The sequence below is a fragment of the Heptranchias perlo genome, chromosome 14, assembly GCF_035084215.1.
Source record: "Heptranchias perlo isolate sHepPer1 chromosome 14, sHepPer1.hap1, whole genome shotgun sequence".
Lineage (NCBI taxonomy): Eukaryota > Metazoa > Chordata > Chondrichthyes > Hexanchiformes > Hexanchidae > Heptranchias > Heptranchias perlo.
Window position 1 is genome coordinate 1,546,335 of NC_090338.1, and position 11,618 is coordinate 1,557,952.

Below are 11,618 nucleotides of genomic sequence, written 5' to 3' on the forward strand. Positions count from 1 at the left end.
TGAGATTGTGTGTGTCTGTGTGTGTTTTTGTGTGTGAGTGAGATTGTGTGTGTCTGTGTGTGTTTTTGTGTGTGAGTGAGATTGTGTGTCTGTGTGTGTTTTTGTTTGTGAGTGAGATTGTGTGTGTCTGTGTGTATGTTTGTGTGTGTGAGTGAGACTGTGTGTGTCTGTGTGTATGTTTGTGTGTGTGAGTGAGACTGTGTGTGTCTGTGTGTGAGTGAGATTGTGTGTGTCTGTGTGTGTGAGATTGTGTGTGTCTGTGTGGGTGAGTGAGATTGTGTGTGAGTAAGATTGTGTGTGTCTGTGTGAGTGAGATTGTGTGTGTCTGTGTGAGTGAGATTGTGTGTGTCTGTGTGAGTGAGATTGTGTGTGTGTGTGAGATTGTGTGTGTCTGTGTGTGAGTGAGATTGTGTGTGTCTGTGTGTGAGTGAGATTGTGTGTGTCTGTGTGTGAGTGAGATTGTGTGTGTCTGTGTGTGAGTGAGATTGTGTCTGTGTGTGTTTCTGTGTGTGTGAGTGAGATTGTGTGTGTCTGTGTATATGTTTGTGTGTGTGTGTGAGATTGTGTGTTTCTGTGTGTGAGTGAGATTGTGTCTGTGTGTGTTTCTGTGTGTGTGAGTGAGATTGTGTGTGTCTGTGTATATGTTTGTGTGTGTGTCTGTGTGTGTGTGTCTGTGTGTGTGTGTCTGTGTGTGTGTGTCTGTGTGTGTGTGTGTCTGTGTGTGTGTGTGTCTGTGTGTGTGTGTGTCTGTGTGTGTGTGTCTGTGTGTGTGTGTCTGTGTGTGTGTGTCTGTGTGTGTGTGTCTGTGTGTGTGTGTCTGTGTGTGTGTGTCTGTGTCTGTGTGTCTGTGTCTGTGTGTCTGTGTCTGTGTGTCTGTGTCTGTGTGTCTGTGTCTGTGTGTCTGTGTCTGTGTGTCTGTGTCTGTGTGTCTGTGTCTGTGTGTCTGTGTCTGTGTGTCTGTGTCTGTGTGTCTGTGTCTGTGTGTCTGTGTGTGTGCGTCTGTGTGTGTGCGTCTGTGTGTGTGCGTCTGTGTGTGTGCGTCTGTGTGTGTGCGTCTGTGTGTGTGCGTCTGTGTGTGTGCGTCTGTGTGTGTGCGTCTGTGTGTGTGCGTCTGTGTGTGTGCGTCTGTGTGTGTGTGTCTGTGTGTGTGTGTGTGTGTCTGTGTGTGTGTGTGTGTCTGTGTGTGTGTGTGAGATTGTGTGTGTGAGATTGTGTGACACCCCCCCTTCTTATAAAAGGGGGGCCGAAGAACACACACACAAAAAAAAAGATTGTGTGTGTGTGAGATTGTGTGTGAGTGAGATTGTGTGTGAGTGAGATTGTGTGTGAGTGAGATTGTGTGTGAGTGAGATTGTGTGTGAGTGAGATTGTGTGTGAGTGAGATTGTGTGTGAGTGAGATTGTGTGTGAGTGAGATTGTGTGTGAGTGAGATTGTGTGTGAGTGAGATTGTGTGTGAGTGAGATTGTGTGTGAGTGAGATTGTGTGTGAGTGAGATTGTGTGTGTCTGTGTGTGTGTGTGTGAGTGAGATTGTGTGTGTCTGTGTGTGTGTCTGTGTGTGTGTGTGAGTGTGTTTGCCATTTGATGCATCTTTGTGCTGTACAGTGATGGAAACGGCCACAGCCAACAATGAAGTAGAAAAAGTGACAGATCGACTGTGGGGAGAGAGATTCCCAGCTCGCCGGAACTAACGGGGGAGAGGGAGAAGGTGAAAAGGCCGGGAGGTCAGCAAATACAGACAATCGGATTCATGAACGGACAGAAACACGAAAGAGCGAGGGCAGAAATAACAGAGACAAATACTTGAGAGGAAAAAATAAGATTACAAAAAATATTTGAAAATAGCATTTTAAAAAGTACCAATAAAATGAGAGCACACTGAGGAAGAGTGCCTCTAGATTATTGGATCCCTTCAACTGTCAGATAGCTGGAGAGAGGTTTGACCAGAAACCTTAGCTTCCAAACTCTGATCTTAATTTTCATCCAGTTCAGACTCCAGCTCGGGGAGAGAGTCTGCAGCAAAAATCCCCCAATCTCAAACTCAGTTTCCTCATTCTCCACTCCAGTGTTGGACCAGTGCCTGTGGGCCACTAATTCTCACAGCATCCCCTTCACAACACAGGTGTGACCAGGACAGCAAGGAATGATCCAGATGTGTCTCCATCAGCTGCTCGCTGCTCCTTCCAAACAGCTCCCAGTGGAACTAACACAAACTCAGTCTGAATCCCCTCACCACCTCCGTCCTCCCTGAATCTGGTCATCCGCACTTTACAGAATCTTAACGTTTGACACCTTTTAAAATTCTAAATAAAAGGAGAAATCCAGAGACTGTGTGGAAGTGGTGAGTCTTGCTGCAGCTGTACAATGTAATCCTGAGAGTGGGGCACTGGTCTACTGAAATATTCCAAGAATATCATAACATGCACAGGCGCTGATATAGTATTAGAATTCAGGATTGTATAATACAAAAAAACTACCATAAACTAACACTTTAAAGATCTCAAATAGAGAGGAGGAACCAAAAGCACCCGTGATTATCAGCCCTGAGTATGTTACATGTGTTAAACAGCCGAGTGTGTTACACAGTCCCGGGTGTCTTACACAGTCCCGGGTGTCTTACACAGCCCTGAGTGTGTTACACAGTCCCGGGTGTCTTACACAGCCCTGAGTGTGTTACACAGTCCCGGGTGTCTTACACAGTCCCGGGTGTCTTACACAGTCCCGGGTGTCTTACACAGCCCTGAGTGTGTTACACAGTCCCGGGTGTCTTACACAGTCCCGGGTGTGTTACACAGCCCTGAGTGTGTTACACAGTCCCGGGTGTGTTACACAGCCCCGTACCGGGGTGATCGGCTCCTGTTCTCACACTGACTCCATTTCCCTGGTATTTGCAGGCCCTGTAAAAGCAGCATCGCTCCCCAAACACAACCTTTAATAAATAATATGCAGCAATTCTGTAAAAAATGGCCAACATCTCTGAGTAATACTCCGCGAATAATGACCTCTGGATATTAATTTCTGAGTACTCAGAAATTCTAGGCAGCTATTTTAAAACAAAGAACCTTTCTCCTTAAAGGTGCTTGGTTTGAATTTCGGACTGAGCTCAGCCTCCCCCTCTCCCCCTCCTCTCTCTCCCCCTTTTCCCCCTCTCTCTCCCCCTCTCTCCCTCTTCTCTCTCTCCCTTTCCCCCCCTCTCCCCCTCCTCTCTCTCCCCCCCCCCTCTCCCCCTCCTCTCTCTCCCCCTCTCCCCCCTTTCCCCCCCCCCTCTCCCCCTCCTCTCTCCCCTTTCCCCCCCCCCCTCTCCCCCTCCTCTCTCTCCCCCCTTCCCCCCCCCTCTCCCCCTCCTCTCTCTCCCCCCCCCTCTCCCCCTCCTCTCTCTCCCCCTCTCCCCCCTTCACCCCCCCCCTCTCCCCCTCCTCTCTCTCCCCCTCTCCCCCCTTCCCCCCCCCCCTCTCCCCCCTTTCCCCCCCCCCTCTCCCCCTCCTCTCTCCCCTTTCCCCCCCCCCCTCTCCCCCTCCTCTCTCTCCCCCCTTCCCCCCCCCTCTCCCCCTCCTCTCTCTCCCCCCCCCTCTCCCCCTCCTCTCTCTCCCCCTCTCCCCCCTTCACCCCCCCCCTCTCCCCCTCCTCTCTCTCCCCCTCTCCCCCCTTCCCCCCCCCCCTCTCCCCCCTCTCTCTCCCTTTTCCCTCTCTCTCCCCCCTCTCTCTCCCCCCCCCTCTCCCCCTCTCCCCCCCCCCTCCCTCTCCCCCCCCCCCCCTCTCCCCCCCCTCTCCCCCCTCTCCCCGGTGCTCAGCACTCGGCTGTAATCTTTCCACATTCCGGGACCGCACACCCGTCTGTTTCCCCGTCCTGTCCCTTTGAGATCGGGCGCCAGTGCCGGCCTCTGTCCCCTTTACTCACAGGCGTTGGTGACGGCGAAGCTGTTGCTGATGTCCACACTCTCCGTCTGGGTGATGAGTTTGTACAGAGTGTCCGTGTTGTAAAACGATAATCCGAATCGGTAGGCGGAATATTCCTGGGATTGTTGTTTGGGAAAGAGAGCACCTGAGGGGGGAAAGAAAGGAGATTCAATAGGAATAGAGAGAGAGGAGACTGTACTCAGTCTATCGGCAATAAATAAGAATAAGAATGATAATAAAGTCCTTTCAGGGCAGGATTTGAAGTTCGATGATGGGAAATACATGCAACTTTTTTTTGCGAGCAGTGACTGTGCTGAATGAAAGTGTGAGATTGAGCGAGGGTTTGAGGGAAGTGACTCCTTACCGATCTGTAGACTGCTGGGGAAAGCCCCGAGAACCGAGCCCAACAATCCCGAGCACAGCACGGCGAGCACCGGCCGCTGCATCACTGCCGTCTGCAGCGCTGAGAGGAGAGGAGCGGTCTCCCTCTCCCTCTCCCTCTCCCTCCCCCCCTCCCTCTCCCTCTCCCTCCCTCTCTCCCCCACTCCCCACCGACCCTGCACTCCCTCTCCCTCCCCCCCTCTCTCTCCCTCTCCCTCCCCCCCTCTCTCCCTCCCTCACTCTCACTCCCTACCGACCCTGCACTCACTCTCCCTCTCACTCCCCCCCTCTCCCCACCGACCCTGCACTCACTCTCACTCCCCACCGACCCTGTACTCACTCTCACTCCCCACCGACCCTGCACTCACTCTCCCTCTCACTCCCCACCGACCCTGCACTCACTCTCACTCCCCACCGACCCTGCACTCACTCTCCCTCCCCACCGACCCTGCACTCACTCTCCCTCTCACTCCCCACCGACCCTGCACTCACTCTCACTCCCCACCGACCCTGCACTCACTCTCCCTCCCCACCGACCCTGCACTCACTCTCACTCCCCACCGACCCTGCACTCACTCCCCACCGACCCTGTACTCACTCTCACTCCCCACCGACCCTGCACTCACTCTCCCTCTCACTCCCCACCGACCCTGCACTCACTCCCCACCGACCCTGTACTCACTCTCACTCCCCACCGACCCTGCACTCACTCTCCCTCCCTCCCCACCGACCCTGTACTCACTCTCACTCCCCACCGACCCTGTACTCACTCTCTCCCTAACACCGCCTGACACAGGCAGGATCAGCCTCACTGCCAGCGCGTCCCCAGCGCGGAGCCGCCGCACTCACTCACAGACAGACAGACACACGTCCCCAGCGCGGAGCCCTACACACACAGACAGACACATGTCCCCAGCGCGGAGCCGCCGCACTCACAAAGACAGACACACGTCCCCAGCGCGGAGCCCCACACAGACACATGTCCCCAGCGCGGAGCCGCCGCACTCACTCAGACAGACAGACACACGTCCCCAGCGCGGAGCCCTACACACACAGACAGACACACGTCCCCAGCGCGGAGCCCCACACAGACACATGTCCCCAGCGCGGAGCCGCCGCACTCACAAAGACAGACACACGTCCCCAGCGCGGAGCCCCACACAGACACATGTCCCCAGCGCGGAGCCGCCGCACTCACAAAGACAGACACACGTCCCCAGCGCGGAGCCCCCCCATACGTCCCCAGCGCGGAGCCCCCCCACACGTCCCCAGCGCGGAGCCCCCCCCACACGTCCCCAGCGCGGAGCCCCCCCACACGTCCCCAGCGCGGAGCCCCCCCACACACGTCCCCAGCGCGGAGCCCCCCCACACACGTCCCCAGCGCGGAGCCCCCCCCCACGTCCCCAGCGCGGAGCCGCCCCACTCTCTCACCCACCCACCCACAAACAGGCACACGTCCCCAGCGCGGAGGCAGTCCAAGCGTCTCCAGCGCGGAGCCAGCCAATAAGCTCCTCGCTCCAGAGGATGGAGCAACAGGCGAGGGATGTCGCTGCCGCAGGGAGAGCGGACTGACCCCCTGGCGGAGCGGCCCAGCGCGGAGCTGCCCTCTTCAGAGCTTTAACACGCAAATCGCCATCAGGCGCTGCCGACTGTGGGACATCAGCAACATGACTTGATTATCAATTTACCCTGAAAAGGACCATCCCCGAGCGGCTGGTCCCGCGGGGGGGGGGGGGGTCTCCATGGAATAAAGAAAGACCCTTAATTATAAAAAGTCAGGGTGAATTATTGGGATGAGGAAATCTGTGTGATGAGTTTCAGGACTGTAAGATCAGTGGAGACTCATTTACTGTGTTTGTAAAACAAAATATCTTCCTACAATGGGACTGAATGATGTGACTGGGTGGCAGGGTTTGAAGATGGGCTAATGTAGCCATGGCAACAGTTTAGAATGGTACAGAGAAGTGTTTAGTGACTGAGACCAGGGGACAGTCTGTTAAACTGCTGAAGATTCTGTCAGTCATTTCAAGAGGACAGAGAGGGAGGGAGAAAGTCCCACAAGGAGGGAAGAATCCACTCTCCATGTTCAGGGAGACAATGTTGGGAGCACCCACGGTCAGTCCGCATAAAGCTTTAAAGAATTCCCTCCTTTTATTTATCTTGATTTGCATCCTGATCTGATTTACACTCAAATCCCCACTGACATTCTGAGCAATTTTCATTCGCAATGATCACATCACTCGTCTATGAAATGGCCACGTGGGTTCCAGATAGTTCCCCTTGTTAAGGGGTGAAGAGGTAAAAGTCCTGATATTAAGGGCGAGAAACAGCTTAGACTTGGGAAAAATAGTGTTCAGAGATGAGCTGACCATTAAAATCAGGAGGACGAGTTCACCCAGCACATATCTGAGATTCTGCCGACATTCACTGGCTGTGTCACATATGGAGAATGATCACTTGGGTGAGCTAGAGCAGAATAACACATGCTAATAGAATGGTCCCCAAGTAAGGGTCAGAACCGCAGCATGGGTCATAACCCCCAACAAGTCTCATAACCCCCAACAAGTCTCATAACCCCCAACAAGTCTCACAAATCCCAGAAAGGGTTAGGAACCCCAGGAAAGGAAAAAAAAGAATGAAGGCAAAATGTGCAGGTTGCAAAGATGGATTGGGTGTGATGATAGAACAATTGCCCACAGAACGGTGCGTGGCAGAGATGGACCAACACACACTTTAGTTCAGTGCTTCAGTTCAGGTTTGATCGATGCTTACAGTGCAGTTAGCTGATTGAGCCGGGATTAGATGAAGCCAACATTTGACCAAACTGCTCAGTGTTTCCTCCGTGTGATCTGTACAAATATTCACAGGGTGTCAGGCAAATTCAACAGTGCTGAACATTTATTCTTACAATTCCCATTTCCAAGAAAACGACTGAATAACTTCAATAAATATTGAACACAGTGAAACATTTCCCGTCCAAAGTCCAGCGTTATGATTATTTCTCCACATTACAAACCAGCAGGTTTTAATCCTGGGGACTCGAAATCTGAACATTTTGCAAATTATCGCCGTTCCTTCATTGTCGCTGGGTCAAAATCCTGGAACTCCCTTCCTAACAGCACTGTGGGAGAACCGTCACCACACGGACTGCAGCGGTTCAAGAAGGCGGCTCACCACCACCTTCTCGAGGGCAACTAGGGATGGGCAATAAATGCCGGCCTTGCCAGCGACGCCCACATCCCGTGAACGAATAAAAAAAATTTAAAAAAAATTGAAGGCTGGAGTCAGCTCCTTTTGTCCACTGACCTTTTCTAGTCCAGTTCTACAAGTATTGGCGATCTCTGCTGCACACTCAACTCTCCATCTTTCCTGTCTGAGCCTCGGCAGTTGATAGGCCACTTGACCATGTGAGGAAGCACCGCAGGCCAGACCAATCTGCACAGGAGTGTCTGGACAGAATTCAGCAAAGGAGAACCAAGAAATTGATAAAGAAAGGGAAAATAGAATATGAGAGTAAACTAGCGGGAAACATAAAAACAGACTGTAAAAGCTTCTATAGGAAAAGGAAAAGACTGGTGAAGGCAAATGTGGGTCCCTTACAGACAGAGACAGGAGAATTTATAATGGGGAATAAGGAAATGGCAGAGAAATACTTTGTGTCTGTCTTCACTGAAGAAGACACAAAAAACCTCCCTGAAATACAAGGGTCTGGCGAGAATAAGGAACTGAAGGAAATTAGTATTAGTAAAAAAATAGTATTAGAGAAATTAATGGGACTGAAAGTCGATAAATCCCAAGGACCTGATGATCTACATCCTAGGGTTTTGAAAGAGGTGGCTATAGAGATAGTGGATGCACTGGTTGTCATCTTCCAAAATTCTATAGATTCTGGAATGGTTCCTGCAGATTGGAGGGTGGCAAATGTAACCCCACTATTTAAAAAAGGAGGGAGAGAGAAAACAGGGAACTACAGGCCTGTTAACCTGACATCAGTAGTAGGGAAAATGCTACAGTCTATTATAAAGGATGTGATAACAGGACACTTAGAAAATAATAAGAGGATTTGGCAGAGTCAACATGGATTTATGAAAGGGAAATCATGTTTGACAAACCTATTGGAGTTCTTTGAGGATGTAGCTAGTAGAATAGATAAGGGGGAACCAGTGATTGTGGTGTATTTGGATTTTCAGAAGGCTTTTGATAAGGTCCCACACAGGATATTGGTGAACAAAGTTAGAGCACATGGGATTGGGGGTAATATACTGGCATCGATTGAGAATTGGTTAACGGACAGAAAACAGAGAGTAGGAATAAACGGGTCTTTTTCAGGTTGGCAGACTGTGACTAGTGGGGTACCGCAGGGATCAGTGCTTGGGCCCCAGCTATTCACAATATATATCAATGATTTGGATGAGGAGACCAAATGTAATATTTCCAAGTTTGCTGATGACACAAAACTGGGTGGGAATGTGAGTTGTGAGGAGGATGCAAAGAGGCTTCATGGGGATATAGACAGGCTAAGTGAGTGGGCAAGAACATGGCAGATGGAATATAATGTGGAAAATGTGAAGTTATCCACTTTGGTAGGAAAAACAGAAATGCAGAGTATTTTTTAAATGGTGATAGATTGGGAAATGTTGATCATCAAAGGGACCTGGGTGTCCTTGTACATGAGTCACTGAAAGCAAACATGCAGGTGCAGCAAGTAATTTGGAAGGCAAATGGTATGTTGGCCTTTGTTGCAAGAGGATTTGAGTAAAGATGTCTTACTGCAATTCTACAGGGCCTTGGTGAGACCACACCTGGAGTATTGTGCACAATTTTGGCTTCCTTACCAAAAGAAAGGATATATTTGCCATACAGGGAGTGCAACGAAGGTTCACCAGACTGATTCCTGGGATGGCAGGACTGTCGTATGAGGAGAGATTGAGTACACTAGGCCTGTAAAAAGTTAAAAACAGTGGATGTCCAAAGGGACTTGGGGTAGAGATACATAGATCATTGAAGTGTCATGATCAGGTGCAGAAAATAATCAATAAGGCTAATGGAATGCTGGTCTTTATATTTAGAGGACTCGAGTACAAGGGGGCAGAAGTTATGCTGCAGCTATACAAAACCCTGGTTAGACCGCACCTGGAGTACTGTGAGCAGTTCTGGGCATCGCACCTTCGGAAGGACATATTGACCTTGGAGGGAGTGCAGCGTAGGTTTACTAGAATGATACCCAGACTTCAAGGGTTAAGTTACGTGGAGAGATTACACAATTTGGGGTTGTATTCTCTGGAGTTTCGAAGGTTAAGGGGTGATCTGATCGAAGTTTATAAGATATTAAGGGGAACAGATAGGGTGGATAGAGAGAAACTATTTCTGCTGGTTGGGGATTCTAGGAGTTGGGGGCATAGTCTAAAAATTAGAGCCAGACCTTTCAGGAGCGAGATTAGAAAATATTTCTACACACAAAAGTTGGTAGAAGTTTGGAACTCTCTTCCGCAAACAGCAATTGATACTAGCTCAATTGCTAAATTTAAATCTGAGATAGATAGCTTTTTGGCAACCAAAGGTATTAAGGGATATGGGCCAAAGGCAGGAAGATGGAGTTCGATCACAGATCGGCCATGATCTTATCAAATGGTGGAGCAGGCACGAGGGGCTGAATGGCCTACTCCTGTTCCGATGTTCCTATGTTCCTAAGACCTGGACAACATCCAGGCTTGCCCATTCACCTAATCTATCAATATCACTTTGTAATTTTATGTTTTCATCTACATCATCTGTATAAAAACGTGTGGATTTCTTTATGTTTTTGTTCTTGCTCTGCCAGCATAGAGGGACTCTATCAGGAGTCCAAATCAATGCTGCAGACTAAGAACCCTGCTATTAAAGTTGTGCTGAATTTTAAAATGTATTCGACTTCAGTTATTACTGAACCAGACTGAGGGGAAAGAATCCGGATCGTCACACTGCTTACAATGCCACCAATCTTTGTGTCACCGGCAAACTTAGATATGAGACTTTCTATGCCTTCATCTAAGTCGTTAATAAATATTGTGAATAATTGAGGCCCCAAGACAGATCCCTGCGGGACTCCACTAGTCACATCCTGCCAATGTGAGTACCTACCCATTATCCCTACTCTCTGTCGCCTTTCGATCAGCCAATTCCCTAACCAAGTCCGTACTTTTCCCTCGATTCCATGGGCTTCTAACATAGCTAACAATCTGTTATGTGGGACCTTATCAAATGCCTTCTGGAAGTCCATATAAATAACATCCATTGACCTTCCCCTGTCCACTACTTTAGTCACCTCTTCAAAAAATTCAATCAGGTTTGTCAGGCACGACCTACCTTTCACAAATCCATGCTGACTCTCTCTGATTAACTGAAAATTCTCAAGGTGTTCAGTCACCCTATCCTTAATTATAGACTCCAGCATATTCCCCACAACAGATGTTAGGCTAACTGGTCTATAAATCCTCGGTTTCCCTCTCTCTCCTTTCTTAAAAAGCGGAGTGACATGTGCAATTTTCCAATCTCGAGGGACAGTTCCTGAATCTAGAGAACTTTGAAAGATTATAGTTAGGGCATCTGCAATCTGCTCACCTACTTCCTTTAAAACCCTGGGATGGAAACCATCTGGTCCTGGGGATTTGTCACTCTTTAGTGCTATTATTTTCTTCATTACTATTGCTTTACTTATGTTAATTTTATCGAGTCTCTGTCCCTGATTCAATATTAGTTTTCTTGCGATTTCTGGCATGCTATCCTCTTTTTCTACTGTAAATACTGACGCAAAGTAATTGTTCAACATGTCCGCCATTTCCCCATTGTCAATGACAATATCCCCACTTTCAGTTTTTAAGGGGCCAACACTGCTCCTGACCACCCTCTTTTTCCTAATATAACTATAAAAGTTCTTCGTATTGGTTTTGATATCCCTTGCAAGTTTCTTTTCATACTCTCTCTTTGTTGCTCTTGCTATCTGTTTTGTGACCCTTTGTTGATCTTTGTATCTTTCCCATTCACCAGGATCTGTGCCATTTTTTGCCTTTTTGTATGCCCTTTCCTTATGTCTTATACTGTCCCTTACCTCTTTAGTTGTCCATGTAGAGTTCTTGCCCCTCAGGGGTATAAACCGGTTCTGTATCACATTAAATGTTTCTTTAAACATTTCCCACTGATCATCAGTCGTTTTACCCATTAACAGATTTGCCCAGTTTACTGTGGACAGTCTCTGTCTCATCCCATTGAAGTCGGCCTTGCCCAAGTCTAGAATCTTAGCAGATGATTCACTTTTTTCCCTTTCAAACACTACATTGAACTCGATCATGTTATGATCGCTAT

General features: G+C 49.2%; 1 protein-coding gene across 3 annotated transcripts in view; it reads right to left on the reverse strand.

The window, feature by feature from the left end:
* LOC137332241 (glutamate receptor 1-like) overlaps positions 1-4,395 on the reverse strand; it is a 355,697-nt gene extending 351,302 nt beyond the window's left edge. For all 3 annotated transcript variants that reach the window (XM_067995933.1, XM_067995932.1, XM_067995934.1), the window contains exons 1-2: positions 4,261-4,395; positions 3,898-4,041 (exon numbers count right to left, since the gene is read on the reverse strand). In XM_067995933.1, the coding sequence (XP_067852034.1) occupies positions 3,898-4,041; positions 4,261-4,342 (226 nt within the window). In that variant the 5' untranslated portion in view covers positions 4,343-4,395. The remainder of the gene's footprint in view (positions 1-3,897; positions 4,042-4,260) is intronic.
* Between the last annotated feature and the right edge of the window lie 7,223 nt (positions 4,396-11,618).